At 41.3% G+C, this 21360-nt stretch overlaps 1 protein-coding gene across 1 annotated transcript in view; it reads left to right on the top strand.

Moving 5' to 3' along the window:
- The window catches only part of ZNF827 (zinc finger protein 827), a 92323-nt gene extending 71340 nt beyond the window's left edge, over positions 1-20983 (top strand). Inside the window, exons 11-16 of the mRNA XM_010576329.1 lie at positions 9316-9453; positions 10971-11142; positions 12622-12788; positions 15787-15978; positions 16072-16249; positions 19130-20983. Coding sequence (XP_010574631.1) covers positions 9316-9453; positions 10971-11142; positions 12622-12788; positions 15787-15978; positions 16072-16249; positions 19130-19937 — 1655 coding nt within the window. The 3' untranslated portion in view covers positions 19938-20983. The remainder of the gene's footprint in view (positions 1-9315; positions 9454-10970; positions 11143-12621; positions 12789-15786; positions 15979-16071; positions 16250-19129) is intronic.
- The last annotated feature ends 377 nt before the right edge of the window (positions 20984-21360 follow it).

The following is a 21360-nucleotide window of genomic DNA, read 5'->3' as shown; positions in this document are numbered from 1 at the left end:
CCTGAATATGAAACTGTTCCAAATACAAGCTCAACATGCAATAGAAGGACAGGGTTTAAAATTACTTTTCTCGCTCTGCAAAAGGAATTGGAACACAACATTCCTGACATTTCTTTTTAGAGTTACCTTGGGACTCTCCAGTCCTCACCTATCTTATCTCGTACAAGGTTGTCTTCTATAATACTTGTCTGCCTAAGAGTAAATTAAATGCAAAATTCATCAGGCTATTTGGACAGATAGATACATATATATATATATATAAATAAAAGACCATTGTCTAAAAATAATCTAAGCAAAGCCGAGAAGTTTTTTTTCTTCTACAGCACGATTTCAATCAGGGTACAAATTCGCCCTACTGGTTGCTGGGTGTTTTAGTTGAGTTTGGGGCAGTTGTGCTGACTACTGCCCTGCAAATGCAAGCTGAGCAGAAGGCAAATGGGAGAGTAGTAGAGAAGGAAGGAGAGGATGGTTTGCGGGAGAGAGAGCAAGGAGAGAGGTAAATGTCTTAAAAGAATGAGTTAAGGGCTTCAAGGAAATGACAGATTGACTGCTTATCACTTGGGGAATCTGCAGTAAAAGCAGTAAGAACCGTTTTCTTTTACAGCAGCAACCACAGTACTGTGAAGGGTAGTGCCTTTCCCTGGCAGCTTGCTGAAACATGGAAAGGTGGATCTGGCTGAATGTTCGCAGTTACTTTCATCTAGTTTTGACTCTTTTGTGTTAATTTAGTCAGCTCAGGAAGAGGGACTCAGTCTGCATTTGGGGCTTTATTTTGCATTCCCCCACTGAGGTTTCTGGTCACCAGTTTACAGTTTCTCTAGTACAGCAGCTTTTGCTTCACTAAAAAGGATGCAGAAGGCTGAAAAGAAAAATGTAGTCTGAAGGCTAATTTGTCTTTATTTGTATCTGAATTCTGGATGGGGAGTACTAGTGTTAGTCTCTGCAAAGTGCCCTAGATGTGTTATTACCTTCCCTCTATGAAAGAAAAGCCCCTATTTCAGGTGGATTTGCAAGTAGAAATTGGCACAGTGACAAAAACAAAAGAAAAAAAGGAAAATTTGTACATACACCATAATGGTCCTAAATGTGCACAAATGTCTCTGAGTGATTTTTAAAAGGGTTTCTTAGGAAGTGTGTCTTAAGCAGAATTGTAGGAGAGAAATATAAAGGGTAGAAACCTATTGGCATTATGGAAATTAATTAGTTGTGGTTTAAAAATAACAACAGGACCAAATTATACTTTCATAAGTTCATATGAACTCAATGTTGTAGCACCCAAAATAAATGTTGCAAGCAGTGTAAATGGTTGAGCTAAACGTGAGGGCCACCTGCTTGGGAGTCCGTTAGAGAGCTTATGTAAATTCGTTGTGGCACATCTTACAGTTACCATGAAGGTATTTTCAGGATGATATTCTAGCATTACACTGAAATAAAACACATTGTGCAAAGATAACAGAGAGCACATTATCAGATTTTTGTCTTGACAATAGATGCAGAATTTAACTTTTATTTACAATAGCTATTATTTCTAAACAAGCAAAAAAGTAAAGTTACGATGCTGGAGCTCATTGCTACTGAAAGGATTGATTGTTCTCTTGGCCAACAACGATCAGGTAAGCTTTTAAAGACACTTTTGGGGGAGCGGATTTGTTGGTGCTTCCTATACCTTTCTTGCAGTGTCTCCACTTCCTCAATGAAAAAAATAAACCAGTTTCCATCTGGGCCACATTGCATTACTTTATCTATAGTTATGAAACCAAACTGACCTTCTTCACTGTGGTAACTGAATGATTGAGGAACTCCTTCAGCCTGTGCAGTGAGCTACATGGACTCTTATATGACTACTACTTTTTGGCCAGTAAATTCACAGCTCGGGGCCTTACTTTGCGTATGTCAGGAATTTTACATTGTTCTATTCTTTCTTATTGTGTAAGGGATGAAATTACCACAAGACCATCCTGTTTCTGCTTTATGCTAAAGCAGTACAGTGGATAATGAAAGTTGGGCGAAATAGAGGGTGTTGTCCAGTGTTATCCTCAACTTGATGTCATAGTGTGTGTGTTGTAAAAATAATTTTCAAGAAATGACTGCAACATTACTGCAGCTTTAGGGTTCCTTAAAAATCTGCAACTCCAGTCGCCTTGCCCAGAATTTACAGACTGATTTAAGTTTTGAACTGGGGATTTTCTCTCTTCTTGGTTGTTTTTTACATTTTGAGCTTACTACAGACAACAAAAGCAAATCTCAAAGCTTTATAATGCAGATGAAGGTTATGATAAGCCTCACTGTTTACTCAGAAGTCTTCTGTTGTATAAGTGAAGTTAAAATAGGTGTTAGTTTTGATGCAAAGGTAGAAGGTGGGGAGTGGCCTTGTGTTTTGAAGTCAGTGTGTCCCTACCTTGTCTTTGCCCGGACTCAGGTTTTGTTGTTCTCACCCTGCTTCTGACTGTCCATTTTTGAGCAACAGGCTCAGTCTTAGCAGTGAAGTGGGCTTCACTGTTTTCCCATGTTCCTCTATGGAGGCATCTTTAAAGTTCATCTTTTATTTGTTTTTATTCTTTTCACAAACCCCAACATCTTTATCACTTCTCAGTGACCTTTTTAAGTGTTGTTGCCTATCATTGCACAACGAAAAACTTCCATGCACAATATTAATGTTTCTTTTTGTGGGTCCTGCAAGCTCTTTATTGAAATATTTCCAGCTTTCATGGTTGATGTTTTTAGAAAGAGCAACTTAAGCACCATGCTAGTAATATAAAAAATCACTTGGGTTCTATTTTCTTCCATATCAAGGATTTTAAATTATCATAACATTACTGCTTTTTACCATACTCCATAGTAATGTTAGATATTTGCAAAAGCATTTGAGAAAAAAAATAGGAGCATTAGTTGGTAAAGTTTTTTATTTAGCAAGGAGACTTTCTCTGCTTCCTCTGTGCAGTTTTTCTGTCATTCAGATTGTCTGATTACGTGCAGTTTTTCAGGACTTATGAAACAAAAAGTACATGTCCCCCTCACAAGTGGAACTAGGGTTCTTTTATTTGAGCAGTAATTTTGTGTTAATATTTATTTGTTATTATTAGAGTATTATTAAATCCCTCCAAATAACTTCTCATGCTTGACGCATGTTGTAACTGAGAGCATGACTACATAGACCCTTCCTTTGTTCATGCTTTGAACATGCTAGCTTGGGCACAGGGCTCTGCTGCCAGTGCTAGATGGCTCCCAGGCTGGTGCAAACTCCCATCTGGGCAGCCCACAACATACACGAGGGGACTTGGGTTTCTCTGGACAGGTGCCCCTGAACTGGCATTAGAGGGGACAGCACTGACTGCTTTTAATAGCTACAAAAAGGCATTAAAAAAAACACCACAAAGGGGTCAGGCAAACCAGCTTGCAATTTCGGCTGAAGCTTGAGATTAAAACCCAAAAGTTTTTTTTCCCTTTTTTTTTTTTTTTTTTTTGGGGGGGCGGGGAGGGGAATACAGAAAATTTTTATGCCAAAAAAGCAGTTGCTTATCTCTGGCTAATAGTGGATGAGTCTGCTCACAGTAAAAGATAGATCCTAAAATAACACCAGACAGGTTGCTGTGATGCTGGTGGTGACAAATGAAGACTACAGGACCACTCAGGATCACAGATACCTTAGATAAGTCGCAAGACATATCTTACTGAGGAACTACAGTATCTGGAAGGATTCCACCATTTATTTTAACTGACTTACTAGAAATAAGAATTCTGGTGCCACAAATAAAACCTTTGTGAAAGTAAGTTGGGAAAGGAGTAAGATATATAGCATTTGGAGTGCTACAGTTTCATATAGTCAATATATTTTTGAGCTTGTGAGCCTTTTGCAGGCTTTCAGCAAACAAGCTTGCAGCAGAGCCTTAATTACATATTTCACAAAAGGAGTTCTCAATTTTTAAATACAGTGTGCTTGCCAGAGGTGATAGATGAACATGTAAGTGGAAGGCTCCAAAGCAATAAAATACATCTTTGATGATGGGGACACTGCAGAAAGTAGGAAGACATTATAATAACATAGATGAATGCAGACAGAAGAAGGAAAGAAAATTTCTTTGACCAAATAAATGTTGTTAAAGTAGTTTTCGTGATTGCCTGACCTGAATACCTTGTTTCTGAATAAATCATTTCTTGAACTTTTTGTCTTTTAGACATAAGAAGATAGAAATAACCTTACAAATGGAACAAGTTTTTGTGACATTCATATAGCACTGCATACAGTATATTTACCTCTTGGGTAAATGTGGGGCGCTTGAAAGATCGCGAAAGACAGGCTAGCAGCAATCCACTTCAGAGTGGTAGTAACCAAAAGTTATCTGATGACTGTTTAATGTCCTATGTCTTTCAGAGCAAAGTGAAGTGCCTTGCTGTGGGACATCTGCATTACTGGTAGTGTTCATCCTCTTGCCATGAGCTCATAGAAACCTGGTTACCTTGTCCAGCACTGTTTCTCACTCAGTTTATCCATTTTCTGGTTTGGTGGAATTTTTTAGATGCGTTCTCCCATGGGAGCTTCCTTCTGCATCTCGTATTCTTCGCATCAAGTTTTACCCCCTGGAGTATGAGGAGGGAGGTACTGCACACTTCCTCTCCTTCTCTTCTGTATCAGCTATCATCTGCCTTTTCCCAATTCACCTCCTGTTCTGAGTTTGGCCGTTTCTCCCTCTTAGCTGTCTCAGCCTCACCCTGGGTGGCTGTTCTGTCACCAGATCCTCTGGACATCTAACTTTTCTTGATCGCATTTGGCTTGCAAGCAGGATTGATTGAAAATAGTCTAACCACCACTGTCTGTTTGCTCCTTTCACAGGATTTCTGCTCATTTCATTTTCAAAATTACTTCCCTGATTTCTTCTTGACCATCTGTGTGGTGTCAAACTGTCTGAATAACCCAAAGTATAAATATGACATACACTTCCAGAAGAATGGAGAGATAATAAATTTTGACCTTCCTTGTTATGGCTCATCAGCACCTCTCACTTCCACCTCTTTAAGGAATACTTTTTGCAAAGGACAATCTATTTAATTTATATCTGTAGGGTTCCATGTGACCATAAGGATCTGCCCTTGTGGATTCTGTTGCTTCTGAGGTCTATGGAGGTGTGAAGATGAAACAGAGAAGCAGATGTTTAAATGAGTTACAGGATGTGAGAGCAGACAGTAAACCAGCAAAAGTTATAAATACGACTTTATCTTCTCTGAATGACACTTCAGCATACTCTGTTTTCTTAGCTTTGTCTTTTTCAGTTAAATAGTGGTTTCATTCTTTCAGTTATTAGTATAAAGCTGTAAAGGTAGGCATAGTATTGAACAAGAGATTAAAACATAATGTAGTATAAACACTGTGAAGCAGTGATTGAAAAATATGTAAGCTAAGTAAAAGAAAATAAGTAATCAAAGTACCACATATCAGAGTCCAAATCCAGTCCCTGGAGAACTTTTTGTGCATGACAGCTACTAGCAGTCAGAAGGCTGATTTGGTGACTCTAGACAGTTACTTATGTATTCAGGTCACACTTTGTTCTCTTCTTCAGTTACAGCTTCAACCAGATATGGTATCCTCTCTCAGCATTTCTTGACAAAAGTCAAGCTAAAGGCTTTTCAGAAGGGGTGGTTAATGCACTCTCCATATTGATATTACCAGTTTGAGGATAAGAGAAAAAAATCACTAAATGTGAAAACTGAAAATACATACATGTTCAGAATTATGCCCAGCAGCTTAGTAAAGGGGTAAATAGTAACTTTCTCAAGCTGCTGGGCTTTGTTTGCCAGAAATCAATCTATCTGGAGGGGCAAGAGGAGGGAGAGAACAGTATTTCTGCAGTTGGTGTGCACCTTATCCTCACCTCAGGGAAAATACAGATGGTGACAGTCCCGGCAGTTTCTAACCTCATCTTGGATGATCAGCTTTACACAGCTACTCGTTATGAAGTTGACTTGCGGTTAGTAGGGAAATGATACCAGGTGACACAGAAGGGCAGGAAAGATGTCCATAAAGATGTATTTCACTAAATTTCATTGAGAATTAAGTTTTACCTTTACATAAAATTTTTAGCTCTTAAGACTTCTATGCAAAATGATTTCAAAATAATTTTATTACTAGCCTGTAATATACTGAGTCTTAATCTTCCTATTACTTTTTAATGATCTACTGGAGAACTTGGAGACCTTCCATTTTACTAAGCATATTTTGGTTTAGACTCCAAAACCCATACAGAAAGGCAGTTTATTACTTAATAATTTCAATATTATTTTGTCATGTATGCTTTTCTAACATAGACGTTTTGGAATTTGCTGTGGAGTATTTGTTTAAAGCAGAAATCTTACATCAAGTCCTCCCCCCCCTCCTTCATTTTAGTATAGGGATGTTGTGGTGAAAGAGAAATTTCTGTGGGACATCTCTCACAACGGTGATTTATTATTTAACATTAGTTGGTCTCAGTCCATCTTCTTCCTGGCCACTGTGTAAGATATTCTTAAAGGATAACAATGCTGACTGTCTTGGTAGCGTGCTTTGGGATACACAGAGAATGCTGTGCACAAACCAGTATTATGGTCTCAGAGTCACTGGACTTGTACTCACTTCGCAGAAAACACCACTCCCCGGCATTAATTAGAGACAGAGCCCAAGGACTGAATGTGGATGTTGACTCACCTGATTCTTCAGGTCACTGGCGAGGTCAGTTGCTGGGTATGTTCTGGGAAGACTTCTGGACCACAGTATGGACACAGAGCTCCAGTTTGCAGGCTGCAGACAAAGCTGCCCAGAGGGTATGGTGGGTGGAAGTAGGTGGTTTCCCTCGGAGCTGAGAAATCTTCCATGAAGTGCTGAGGTTCCTGTTGCACCAGAGACCAACTCTGGTTTGCCATGAACAAGCTAAGCAGCTTGCTGAATAGAAAAAGCACTTTGCTTCAGAGAGAAGATTCAGTCGAAGGAGAAGAAAGAAGCACTGTAGTTAGGACTCCAGGAATAAATCCTTAAAGTAAATACAAGTACTTCAAAACACCTACAGCATCCTCTTTTGCATGAATGAAAAATATGCAGCTGCTTTGCAAGGGACTACCTTTCACCAGCTCGAGATAATCAGAAAGCTGATATTTTTCCAGCTTCCCAGAACTGATAGCTATAAATCCACCATAGGGAAGAGAATATTATATTTCTTAAGAGATAAAAGAGGGGTGATGACTAATGCTGAAGTGAATTGTTAAGAGACGTATTTACTTAACTGAGCCTGCCTGTTTGGTATGTGTCCCAATTAATTCAATTTTTGTTGTGACCATATTGAAGCAACCTACACTCTTGTGACCTTCTCTTATAATTATTACCATATTCCTCTTTTGATTATGTACTCAAAAAGCTCTGCTAAAATATCTGTAGCTTTAGTACAGAGTCAGATTTTTCCATTGTTTAGATCTCAAGGATAGTAACAAAAAGAATCATTCTTTGTTGAAGTTCTTGGAGGTTATGGGTCACTTACAGCCCTTAGGGGATAGGGGGTCTTCCTTTTTAATTTCACAGAATTACTATTTTGAGTAGGCAGAACTTGTTCTCTAACTAGAAATTCTTTTAAGAAAAATGTGTTGTTGGGTGGTAGCACTCAGAGGTGCCTCATAATTCCTCTGGTCTGCTGAATATTGTACATATTACAGCGTCACAGAAGAAAGTAACAGCAGCTGAACAGGGGCTGGCAAGTATGACCATCCCTAAACTTGCTGCAATTGCTATGTGGAATCTCTGCCCCAAATGAGGCATTGTTTTTATTATTGCTTAAATTAACTACAGTATTTGACAGCTCTTTGCATAAACCACAGCGGAGCCGTCTGGACACTTATCTGTGAAGGAGAGACTCTTTCAGACGTGGCAGTCAAATTTGCAGTGGTAGGTGACTCTGTCAGTGAGGGATTGCCTGTACAAGGAGGGTGTTTATTCCTCATTGCTTCTTCGGATGAAGATTTGGCTGGTCTCTGCCAACCTCCACAATAGTAACTTACACTCAGTAAGATGTTTTTGTACTCCTGTACTCAGCTCCTCTGCTCCTGTTTACCTCAAAATCCCAGCCAAATGGTTTTTCTCCATCACGGCATGCACACATGCACTGGTGGAGCTAGTTCTGGGCAGCAATCCCACAGGCGGTGTCGGTTTAGAGAAGGGTGCTCTACATGTGGCATCTTTCCTTCCAGTGGAAATAGAAGGTCTTTTACCAGAAGTAAGTCTTAAACCAAGCCCCCTCACCACTGGCTGTTGCATTTGGAAAGCTGCTGGGTACCCTTGCAATTTTGTGCACCGCTTACAACAGAGGTCCCTTCTCCTCAAGCAACAAGACCCTTGCAGAGAATATTTCTTTACACAAGGCTTGCTGATACTGTTTCTCTTATTGAGCTAATTAGTATCACTGCTACCCCCTAGTCTCCATCAGCTCTCTGCTCCCTTCTGTCCAGATCAAAACTGGCCATGCTTTTAACTTCTTGAAGCACTGTGTACCTTTTTTTCTCTTCCTCATTCCCAGTCCTTTTCTCTCTACTTCCTTACGGAGTGCCTTCATGTCTGTGTTTTATGCTGTGTGTAGGTTTGGGGTTTTTTTTTTTTGTATGGCAGACTCTCTGTGTTCCTGAAACAATTAAAAACACTTCTTTAAAGATAATGGCTTGCTCTGGGTCTCATTTTTTCAGTGGATGGCCCTCTAAGCTGCTGGGGATTTTGATGCCTGAGGACAGCAGGTGCTGGGTAGATCTTACCCCAGATGCCACCCACTTATTAGTGTGCTGTGTCCTCTTGGTTTACCGTTTGTCTGAGCAATCTTCTGTTCTCCTTCAATGTAAGACTGCTCATGTAGCAAAAATTCTTGCATCAGTAGAAGAGAAAAGGTTTGGAAATCTTCCTTCAGCCATGAATAATAACCCAGTGTAAAACAGAACACTGTCTCAGACCAGGCCTTCTTCATGCAGCAGGCAAAGGTGGGTGATTGAAAAAGCCAAAGGAGTGGTCTTGCCACAAAAACGGAATTAGAGGTTAATGCTTTGCCCTGCTAGCTCTTGACTTTCTCTCTTTACATAATCTGGTTTAACTCTTTGACTATATCTATGTCTAGAACACTTTGACTAAGTGTTCTGCTTTAGAGTACATATGAAAGATGCTGTATGAAAGATTAATTTCCTTTTCACATGAACTCATATGCCAGATTACACAGCATGCAGCCGAGGTGTTGCATTTTATATGACACCTACAGGACTCTATTGAATGAAATCTGCAAGTTCTTAAAATATGACTTTCTGTTTATGTGGTTTTTGGCATAGAAACAGAAAAGCTGGGGCTGGAGGTGGGAAATGGATTGCCATCCTGGAAATTTAACGACCAGCTCTTTCCCTGTGATGTGTGTGGAAAAGTGTTTGGTCGACAGCAGACTCTGTCCCGGCATCTCTCACTGCACACAGGTAAGCCGATGCTTTGTGGTTGGTTGTTACAGCAGTGAGGAAATCTGTGTGTTCATCATGGTTTGTTTAACTGGAGGGGAAAGAAGGTAAGCAGAAGAGCGTGTGAGCCATCCTCAGCTCCTTGCACTTAAGGCAGAGCCAAGCTCAGAAACAGGACAGAATGTCAGAGTGGTGTTCAGGGGATTAACTAACATTTTATTTCTTTACAGCCTTCTTGTAATTTATCTTTACAAAACGTGTGAATTCAAGTTTGTCCAGGTTCCAGCAGACCAGCCTGTAGATACCAACTGGTTAACCAAGCCTGTTAATGGAATTCTGAAGAGAAGGCACAGCTTTTCTTACATTCACCTGATGAGCTTTTTAAATGTCACTGAACAACAAAAGATTTGGCCTTGGTGTTTCAGATCTGGTGAAACTGAAAGGATTTAATATCTGTCATTCATCTTTCCTCTCACCATCCAGTTCTCCTGAGAGGAACAGGGGCTGTTCTACCCCATACCAACTTTCTTAAAGTGAATCAGCTTCGTATCAACTGAGACTAACAGAGTTTTTATACGGAAGATGCACCTTGTTTGCCTGCTGAGGTGCACTGCACAAAATAAGACTTGAAAGCAAGAATTTCTGATGCAGTGCTGAAAAATACTGTTGGTATAATGCCAATGTATGCTGTACTGTCTAGTAGAGCCATGCTGAAAATGTTCAAATGCTGTGTTCCGTGGCGTCATGGGATTTTCTTAGTTCTAAGCTGCTCTATTGAATGCCTTTCCCTTAACACTTGCAGCATTGTATTTCATATTTACAGCAGCAGCTCCTCAAAGGGAAAGGTTGTAAAAGCTGATGTAATGTTTGGTTATTTTAATCAACTCTTTGCAAAATAAAGCTTGGCATGTACAAAAAATGTGCTGCCAGAATTTAGAAACGTTTAATTTAAAATAAAATAATTTTTATTGTAAACTGTTTAAGTTGTGACGCATCAGAAACTCATGATGAATTTGTTTATTTCTTCAACCGTTCTTTGAGTTTTTTTCGTTGGTGTTCGGAACTGGCCTAATGAAAGTGTTCCCTTTCCTCCCCACCCTCAGATTTTAATACAAAATCATCAACCACCAACTCTCTGCAAGTGATCACATGGGCAACCTCAAGGATAACCAGACCCCAAAATCAAATAAAACATGCTAAGTAAAGGAAGTAGATGTAGATTATTGACCTGTTTCTCTACTGGCTGTGCTGCAGCTCTCAGAGCAGCAGTTGCCCCAGTTTTACAAAGTTTTATATTATCTGACTACAAATGGTAGAGCAAGTTAAAAAAACTAGCCCTAAACTACCTCCAAATGAGTTTTTTTCTGAGTAATTGCTGTGAACTCCTTTAAGTTTCAAAAATGTTGAGCTTCGAAAGTACCTCGTTCTGAAAGCTGCTTGGAGAAACCCAAAGGAATGCGTACTTGGTTATTGGAGGCTTTGAAAATAGCTTGCTTCAAAGTGAAGTATACATTTAAGGTTTTCTGTTTCTTTTTCAGAAGAGAGAAAATACAAATGCCACTTGTGCCCCTATGCTGCTAAGTGCCGTGCTAACCTGAACCAGCACCTGACCGTCCATTCTGTGAAGCTGGTGAGTACAGACACTGAGGACATTGTCAGCGCTGTCACTTCTGAAGGCAGCGATGGAAAGAAGCACCCTTATTACTACAGGTGAGGACCCAGACAAGGGCTGTGCACCAGATGCTGGCATCTGCATGTCTTGCCTGCCTGCTAAGGACGTGTTACAGGGCCACCCTTCTGGTGTTGGAGGGCGGAACTGTGATGAAAGTTGTCTTGCCTGTATCTGACCTAGGCTAAGCAGCAAAACCCAGTTGGCTGCCTCATGCTGTTTGACTTGGCTAGCCATTGGGAAGGACTCTGGGGTTTGGTGTGGGTTGGTTTTTTTTAAATGGCTTTGGGAGGCAGATGGGCTTTTAGAAGCCTCTTTAACTTTTTATGCAGTGTTCATTTAAGTTTTGTGTTTGGAAACATCCCATCACATACACAGATTCACGGCAAATCTAAAGCAGTGTGCTTCCAATTGCCTCTGACAACGCCATTGTTTTCAGCCAAATCTATGAAATCAGATAGTAAAGCATAATAAGAATTGTTATATCAATATACACGTTTCCTCCATTTGCTAGAGGGATATACAGTCAGTAACCAACATGATGAAAGAAAGAAAACCTTTAGGAGAATTTGTCTGAAAAATTGAAAGGAATTGCCCAGATGAAATGGATGTTTGGACATTCTCCTTGTATCCACTGTTGTGCACTCTGCAAACGGTGACATGCACTCTAGTGGCCAAGTAGATTACCAAATCACTCTTACTTTTAGTCAAAGTGCCAAGAGCAGATTCAATTACAAAATCATAGAAGTAAGAAATAAATGAGACCTGCCGGATTAGATTATCTAGTCCATCCCCCTGGGAAAGCAAAATAGTGCCCTAGAGTATATGCCTTTTAAAATGTTTTTGGCTTGTTTTAAATGTTAATGGCCTAATCAAAGCAAGAGGAGGACTCTGCAAAGAAAGTTAAATTAAAGGGTCCTTTCCATTGCCTCTCAATATCACTCTGTTTATGCACTGGCTGTGAAATCTGTATCCCTGCTAATTATTTGCATAGCTGATGACTGCTGTTTTCCAGTCAAGCATAAGAAATGTTTGAACCCATTTTTACTTGCTTATACTGAAACTGCCAGGCAGTTTTGCACAGGATCCCAGTTTGGCATGGGAACCATTCCAGGGCTTGAAAATAACTCCTGGAGTGTGCAGCAAGCTCTCCGTTTGTCAGTGTATCAGCCATACTAAACATCTTGGCAAAGCTGCAATGCCTCTTATTGCCCAAAGGAATCAGCTAGGTGATGCGCAGCATCTGGAATCTGTAGTTTTTAATTAACTTTATGATTATTTAGCATCATTATAGCATGTACAGGATTGTTGCATTGTGCCTGCCCTTAATCACACTGGCATGGCCATCAGTTCAAAGGCAGTTCAGCAGACAAAAGAATTTTGCAGTGAACATTCAACAGTGAGGAAGAGAAGAAATCTTTGCAGTGAGTTTTTCTTGCAAATTGAGGGAAAGGCAATATGCTTCTGTTTGTGGTTTGGTTTTTAATATTTCTTACTCTTGAACTCCCTTCTGCCTGCAGCTGTCATGTGTGTGGGTTTGAGACGGAGATGAATGTCCAGTTTGTCAGTCATATGTCCCTCCACGTGGATAAAGAGCAGTGGATGTTCTCTATTTGCTGCACAGCATGCGATTTTGTCACTATGGAAGAGGCAGATATGAAGGCTCATGTCAACAGCAAGCACACAGGTGATGATCCCTCTCTCCCAGCTGCAGTGATCTCTCTCTTCCTTGCTTTTTAGGTGCAACCTTCACAGTTCCCATTAGCACTCTACTTTCACTGAAATGCTTGCTAATTAAGGCCTGATCTCTCAAAGTTGAAGTGAATTGGACTCCAGCCAGCCAGGCAAATAATCTGGTAGTGCGGATCAATTTTCAAGCTTAGCGAAATAAATGGAGGACTACTTAGCCCTCCTTCTTCCTATTCCCCTTATCCCCCAAATCCCCTCCCCTGTTGAAGTCAGCATACTTTGTTTGTTTTTCTGACTGGTTTACTATTTCATCAAAATCCTGGTTTGACTTCAGTGATGATAAGGTGACTTTGAGCACTGATTGTGCATACCTGGCTATAAGTTTGAAATACACAATATGTTGAGCTTTGCTCTTCAGTGTGTTTGCCTCCACAGACTAACAGTTTGGAATTTCACGCTGATGTTTAGTTGACGCTGTGATTCAGCAATACCGTAAATGTAACTTTATATTAAATAACAGAACAAGTCATGTGTTCTCTCCCTGGTCCTGTTCAATTAATAGCCAAAGATAAGAGTAATAGCAGTTTTCAGACAAGCTCCAAATGCTTAGTCCAGCTAATGAAGTCTGGCATAATTTAAGGAGAAGAAAATTAGAATCCTTTTAATTAATTTCTCTTATAACACCAGGCAGAAGCATTTTGCTGCCACAAACTACTAACAATTGTGTTGACAATACTGAACCTGAACTGCACGCAGCACAATTTTTCCATTGCTAAATTGCTTTTCCTGTCCTACCAGGAATAAAATTGGGAAAACAGCGAGGGGTGGAGAAGGACAAGGGAGAGAACAATGCAGTTGTTTGTGATCACAGATCCATAAGTTAAATGTAACTACAGAAATACAAACTACTGGAAAGCTTTCAAGGGATTTTATGCTAGGATAACTCTCGGCACTACTCCTCTATCTGAGTGTTTGCACCTAATTCCACTTCATATACAGGAAGTCAAGGGAAATGAGAAATGCCACCCATAGCCACATGAAAAGCTTGCATTGGAGCTCAAAGCTGAGCTGTACTCTACTGTATCTTCCCATCATGGCTAAAAGATCGGAGCTGCTGCTTGTCTTCTAAAGAAAGACAAAAAAACCCTTGTTCTTCCTTTACCCTGTCAAACTGAGCCATTCAGCTGGTGATACAGCTAAATGCTTACACATTCAGCAAATACAGAGAGTAAAAAATAGAATGGATTTTCTGGGTCACTTGACTCCAGTCCCTTATCCTGTGATGTTACCAAGTCATAAAAGGCCTGTTTGTAAGGATGTTGGCATATGTCTTCAAGCAAGTATAACTGTTTTAAACCAACTACTACGGACAGGCAGCTGCAGATTTTCCTGCACTAAAGATTAGGGACCTTTTTAAAATTTCCAGCATGTCTTACTGATAATCAGAATATATGCATGTTCTTGTGCCAGAACTGTCCTTTATCTGAAACAGCAGTCCACCTCTTGCTCCCTCCACCTTTCTTCCCTCCTTCCACAGTACTTATTCCCTTAGTATTTATGGAGAGCAACCCTCTCCCCTCTAAATGTACATTGAGCCTTTTCTTATATGAAACACAGTTTTCTTACTGTATCAATCCCTCACAGCATATGTTCTTGTTAGAACCCCTGCTCTCGACATATGCAATCACAGCTGTACATGGTGAAATGAAATAAGTAGTGGTGGCAGTGTAAAACAGCAGCAGCTACTGGGAATAGCTCACACAATAACATTCTGTGATCATATTTACCTTCCTTGAAGGCTTTCTCACACTGATTGCTCATATTCATCCCCTGTTCTGCTCAAATTCTTCTTTTGTTTTCCGTGACTGTTCCCAACTTAAGCACTCCTCATTTGTAGCAAAAATTCTTGTTACTGGCCCTTCAGGTCATAACCTTGTACTCTGTACTATTAAATTTCATTCCATTTCTATTACTCTGGTCCCCAAGGTCAGTGAATCTTTCTATATGATATCCCAGTCATCCTCCCTATTGACAGCTTGGGTCATCGGATTTCATTAGTGCATTCCTACATTTTTTATCTTAAAGGTGCCGCTCATCAGTTTAAAGCTAGGCACATAGGAACTGGTGTTTGCAGAGGCCTTGATCAGGGGACTTTAGCACATAGACAATACAAAGTTCTAGTAAAGTCTCTTTTTTAACACAGCTCTGATTAAACTAAGAAAGACATAGGTGGGAGGTAATCATTTGCCCATCCTTGCTTTGCTGGCTCATGGCAGCTTTCACATGAGAACTCTCACTCATGTTCATTTCTGTTGTGTGATAGGGTTTGGGATTTGAACTTCATACATTTATTGCACACACAAGGAAACTCTGATGGGCTTCAGCTTTAGATCCGGTTAAATAACTTTTTTTTCAAGTTAATTACCTTCAATAAGAGGTCCTAATAAAAACAGATAAATCTTGAGACCACGCTGTTATCTCTTAACAATCATTACTGAGGATGCTCCTCAGTACGATGAGTCAGATTATTCTCCTTTGCCCTTCCTCCCAAATTCACCCATTGGACCCACATAAACAGAAAGGTGGGGGAAGTTTAGCTTGGACCAGTAGGCACTTTTGGTTTCCGCACCCCAAACCTACAGAAGCTCTGTTTCCTTTCCAAGTGACAAGTTCTTCATTGTTTTTGAACTCTGAGCTAATCAAAGTGTTTTCTTGGGATTTTTTCAGCCTGGTAATGAGGTAGAGTTGCATGCTTCCTTCCCACTACCATTACCGACAGACTCAACTCTAGGATAAACTGAGAGATGTACTGTTGTAAACGCTAATAAAAAGGAAGGAGGTGCAACTATGATCTTTTAACAGATCAATTAATTTCAGACTTGTTTGTAAGCATGTTTGAATTAACTGTAAATATTTTCCCTGAAATTTAAAACAGGATCATTGAGATTCTATCTAATCTGCTGTACTAGTTATTGCTCTCTATTCTTGTTTTTCAGCTGAAGAGAGGAAGACACCCAGTGAATCTAACAGTCCGTCTTCATCTTCGCTGTCAGCACTGAGCGACTCTGCCAACAGCAAAGAAGATGCAGACATAACCCCAAAAACCAAGGGTTCAAACAACCTGCTAGTCATTTCTGTAGTGCCTGGTAGTCAGACCTCAGTGAACACTGAAGAGAAGTCAGAGAAAGGTGAAACACTGTTAAACAAATACAAACTGTCACCTTCTATGCAGTCGATCTGGCCACAATGCAAGGAATACATTTTCTTGTTTTATTTTTCAGGCTTTGAATGTGTTTTCTGTAACTTCGTCTGCAAAACAAAAAATATGTTTGAGCGCCATCTGCAAATCCACCTGATCACACGGATGTTTGAATGCGATGTGTGCCACAAGTTCATGAAGACACCTGAACAATTACTGGAGCACAAGAAATGCCACACTGTCCCCACCGGTGGGCTCAAGTAAGGAAAGCAAGTACACAAACTTTTACTGTGTTAAGCACCTCTAATACTGTAAGGACAGGACAAAAGGAAGTCAATTGGAAAGGGTTAGTTAAATGCGTGATAATCCAGATTTGGGGCTTCTTTTTGTTTAGATGACCCAAGCTCAGTCCTCTAGTGTAGGCCTGTATCATTACAGCAGATCAGTAAGCTAGCAGCAGGTGTAGTATCCACTGGTCTTAGAGCTGTAACAAACTGTGGTCCTTCCCCTTTTCAAGACAAATAGGAGACAGTATGTGATGGGTCCTACAGAGAATGAGGCAGCACTACACAGAGTTGTTGGCAAACTGTGAGGGTTTTTTTTTCCAAGGCATCAAAGGAGAGCACACAGCACAGGCTCTATTCTGCACCTGGCTCAAAGAAACTAAACCCTGTATAGTCTCTGCAACTAGGTATGAAGTTACAACCTTAAAGGTTATAAACTTTGTAGACTCTAAGGCAAAGTCAGTCCTCTCCAAGAATTAATAACTTTGATGCTTTCTGCTTTGGTTTGCGTGGCCCAGAATGATCACTATTGTATAAATTAGCATGTAACGAGTAATACACTCTCTTAAGAAAAAAGCCCTTTGGCTTTTGCTAAGGTGGTGTCCTTTAAGGTCTGTTGGTGCAGAGCAGTGTTTCTAGAGAATGAGTGTGCCCTTACGTCAAGGTTGGACCCCTGAGGGAAGGAGTGACTGCTGGGGCCATATGCTTGCTCTCTGTGGGCAGGCAATGTGACGTTCTGCAAGATGCACGTCCCTGGTCTCTGTTTGTTCCAGCTGCTGCAGGAAAAGAGGCTGGAACCACTTTGAGCCCAGCTAGGGTTCAGCACGGGACTCCCTGCTTCTGTTGCTCTTGCTAAGCAAACTAATGTTTTCAGTGCATTGTAACTGTCACGTGACGAGCACACCACATTTAATGTTACCACGAGTAGCTCTATCAGTTTGCAATGCAGTTTTTGAAAACTGGTTCTGTTTGCCAGGCAGCGTCTGGTCTCCAGCTCAGTAGTTCCATGAACTGGGTTCTGTGGTCACTTTAGATGTGATGACTGAATCTGGGAAGAAGACCAGATTGAAAAACAAGCAGTGTGCCAGAACAACAGCATGTCTGTCTTGGACGTACAGACCAGTTGTCTAGTGCACTTTGGGTTTAAGCTGCACAGAATCTGTTCTATTTACCAAGGAAAAACCATGACCTATGACTCAGGCCTTCCTGACAGAATGGGCTTCTCAGTCTACGTAAGTTATTCCTGCCCAACTCAAGTAATATTTAGGTACCTTGAAAGCTGCACCTAAGAAAAAGCACTGATTTTTTTTTTTTTTAAGGCATCCAGAAGAGCCTGAAGAGATCTAAGTAAATTGTATTTTTCTGTCTCCTGTTTGCTGTGGGGGAAGAGAAAAAACACATGATTCCTCCAGCTCCAGGTCAAAATCTGAGATTCTGATCCAGAGAGCACCCAGCCCAGGAGAGGTATGTGTGCATAGACAGCCGAGTCCTCTGTTGCAATAGAGCTAATCACATCAGCAGCCTCAATGCTAGGCTCCCTCTCTGGATCAGAGTACTTGATGTGCATCAGAAAAAGCATCCAGATGTTTTAGTATCCGTTTGTCCTCCTGTATTATTCACTGTGCTCAAAAGTCTCTCGATTAGCAGGTAGATTAATATTAAACGTGTATGTGCAACCAGTTGTAGCCAGGGAAAAGATACATGGAGAGAGGGGATCTCTGCTTAGAAAAGATCTGCAACGCTAGAACACAATTGGCAGATCTGCTAAACAGTGAACGCAGATCAGCAGCAGGTGGAGACGTCTGTAAGACAGTAGCCAGGTGCCTTAGTCGTACCTTTTTATCTAGCCCCGTTCTTTTAGCTCACCAGTTAGATCTGGAAGGGAGCGTGCTTTGTTTAATACAGCAGAGATCCCTGGCAGATAGCTGTCCTCACCAACTTCCTCTCCGCTACATAAAGCAAAAGTGGGTGTGTTTTGGGTTTGTTGGTGTCCAGGCTTGTTCAGCTCGGGCTTCCTTCCAAGCTTTCAAGATTCCCTCCTCTGGCCTTCTCAGCCCTTCCTGGTCCAGGAACCAGGGGTGAGGCCCTTTGCCACATCCACCCCGGTCTGGACGCTTGCCGCTGTGAGTAAGCGGAGCCCACATCCTGTTCCCACACAGGAACAATTCCTGCCGTGGCAGAGGCGGCTGTAGGCAAACGCTGCCAAACACACGCCCCCCCTTTGAGCATGGCTAGCTCATCTCCCAGAAATGGGAATCCCTACAGATCATCCTAATAGACTGGCTTTCAGCTGCTCCTTGCAGGATACCCAGCAAGCTTATTGTGCAAGGTCACATAAAAGGAATTTCCTAAGCTTTTGCTATACATGTGGTATTACAAGTTTATTCCATCTTTACTTAAACAGCTGCTTTCATACTCATCTGTAAACACTCACTTTAAACCACTTCTTAATGGAAAAAATGGCCAAAGTGACTTCGTGCAAACACTAGGAATGTCGTTACACAAAGTACCTGTGAATCAGTCACCCACTCTGCACTACCCGGCCTGCTTTGCAGAATCTTCCCCATCAAGGTAAGCCAGAAGATTAAAGGGATGCTCCTTCAGAGTGAGTCAGTGTTTTCCTAGGGATGCGTGAGCTCTACTGCCATTAAATGGGCAAACCTCCTTGAAGTAGAGACGTGTCAAGGTGAACCAAGTATTCGAAAGAGGCTTCACAGGGAGAACTAAGTGCCTTTTTCTCCTCTTTAGTAGGTCAGAGAGGGGTTGAGTGACAGGGTTAAACCAGGAATGCAGGTCTTCAAGCTGACCTTTTCTCTGTCGTTTCTCTGTCCCTGCCTTTCCTTGCTGTGTTGCCAGGTGCCCATTCTGCATCTACTCCACTAACCGCCCCGCAGCGATGGAGTGCCACCTGAAGACTCACTACAAGATGGAGTACAAGTGTCGGATCTGCCAGACGGTGAAAGCAAATCAGCTGGAGCTGGAGGTGCACATCCGAGAACACCGCCTTGGCAACCATTACAAGTGCGACCAGTGTGGCTACCTGTCCAAGACCGCCAACAAGCTGATTGAGCACGTGCGTGTCCACACCGGTGAGCGCCCTTTTCACTGTGACCAGTGCAGCTACAGCTGCAAACGCAAAGACAATCTCAACTTGCACAAGAAACTGAAGCATGCTCCACGCCAGACTTTCAGCTGCGACGAGTGCCTGTTCAAGACTACCCATCCTTTTGTCTTCAGCCGCCACGTGAAGAAGCACCAGAACGGGGACTGCTCTGAAGAGGAGAAGAAGGGCCAGTATTCAACCTCCAAGGAAGCCAGTCCACTCCTACCCGTGAACAGCTCCAGAAACCTCCTGTCACCCCTCTCAGTTATGTCTGCCTCCCAGGCTCTGCAAACAGTGGCTATGTCGGCTGCACACGGCAGCGGGGCAGAGCCAAACTTGGCAGTGAAAGCCCTGGCCATCAACGGCACTTCCCTGTGCTTTGATAAATACTGGAACTCGGAGTTTGCCCACCTTATTCCTTTAACAATGTTTTTCCCCAAAAACCACTACGATCTCACATTCCATCCACCCAGACCTCAGACTGCACCGGGAGGTGCCTCTTCACCTAAACACTCCTTCCTTGCCTACCTTGGACTAACAGAAAGGGCAGAAACTGTCTGAGGGCAGTTACATTCTGTACCAAAAATACCCCAACAAACCCAGCAGGTATACATTGCTGCAAAACGTAGACCGAAGAGGTAACGAACACTTGTACTATATCATTAGTAAGGTTTAGAAAATGGCTCTGTGTGTATACTTACTGCATTGACATGAAAGCTGCTTTATTAAATCTTCAAGAGGTGACCTACTGCATACTTCTACCTTCAGAGGCATGTTCCCAGTACTCTTATCTAAGAAACTATTTTGTCTTGTTAAGCTGAAAAAGAGTGTCCTTAATGGCAATCAGCACTTGTAAGATTACATATTGATGCATTTTATTTTTGGGGCTTTGCGTGCGTGCGGGTGCGTGAAAGAGAATCTGCCTGTAGCGTGCCATGACATTGCTTTTGCACATCCCTTATATTGGCTTATTTAATTATTATTCTTTTCCCCTTTTCACACACTTGCTCCCTCCCTTCCCTCCATCTCCCCCTGAACTGTAGAGTTGTGGAAGGATTAACGCTTGGTTCAGGGTGAATTGGTGTATTATTTCAGTGCTGTTTGCAGCTTCCTTTAGTTGTTTGATGCCTTGCACTCAGTTGTCAAGGTTTGAGGATTTGGGGTAGAACTGATGAGGAAAAAGTTGCTTTCAGCACTGCAGGATGACAATATGACAATGAAAAGCGTGTGTATGTACACACACATATGCGTGTATGTAGTGTGTGCAGTCTACACACCCACACAGCAGGCCCAATTCTTAACTGTTACACAGGTGTAGCAAACAAACACCTGCGTCTGGGCCATAGCATACATCTTTTGTTTTAAAAGGGCATATAAATATTATATATATATATATATATATACTGTATTATGCAGTGGTTACCTTTTAGTTTGCAGGAACAACTTGTATAACTAGAATTCTATGGTGGAAAAAATCCAACAAGGGGATTAAAAAAAAGGGTATGGATAAATTCTGGGTATAAATACTCAGACTAAAAAAAAAAAGGCAGTTTTGCACAGTGCTTTAGTCTTGCACTAGTTTGTTTCTCACTTGCAAAAAAAAAAGAAAAAAAAATCTGTGGGCTGAAGGTAAGACGACCATTTATTTGAAAAGGTACCAGTAACTTCTTTGAAATATAAAGCTATAAAAAGATGCTGTTTGAACCATACAGTTCTCTTTTATACCCTCAGTATTTCAATTGTACTTGCAAATTCTACAGTCCTACCGCTACCCTTCATGTTATTAGTAATACTTTGTTCCTTTTTGTTAAAGGCAGATAGAGTGTACACTCTGCTAGGAAGCTAACTTTATACTTATTTAACACTCCTACTTGTGGTCATTAAAATGACATGTATGTAGCACTTTATTGCAGGAAAAAGCAAATGCGGATTGGTTGTATAACCTTTGTTAATCTCAAAATGCCAAGAGTGATCTTAAGAGAAG

This window comes from Haliaeetus leucocephalus, unplaced genomic scaffold, assembly GCF_000737465.1.
Source record: "Haliaeetus leucocephalus isolate CR32 unplaced genomic scaffold, Haliaeetus_leucocephalus-4.0 Scaffold21, whole genome shotgun sequence".
In the NCBI taxonomy this organism is placed as follows: domain Eukaryota; kingdom Metazoa; phylum Chordata; class Aves; order Accipitriformes; family Accipitridae; genus Haliaeetus; species Haliaeetus leucocephalus.
This window is presented reverse-complemented; position numbering and strand designations above follow the sequence as displayed.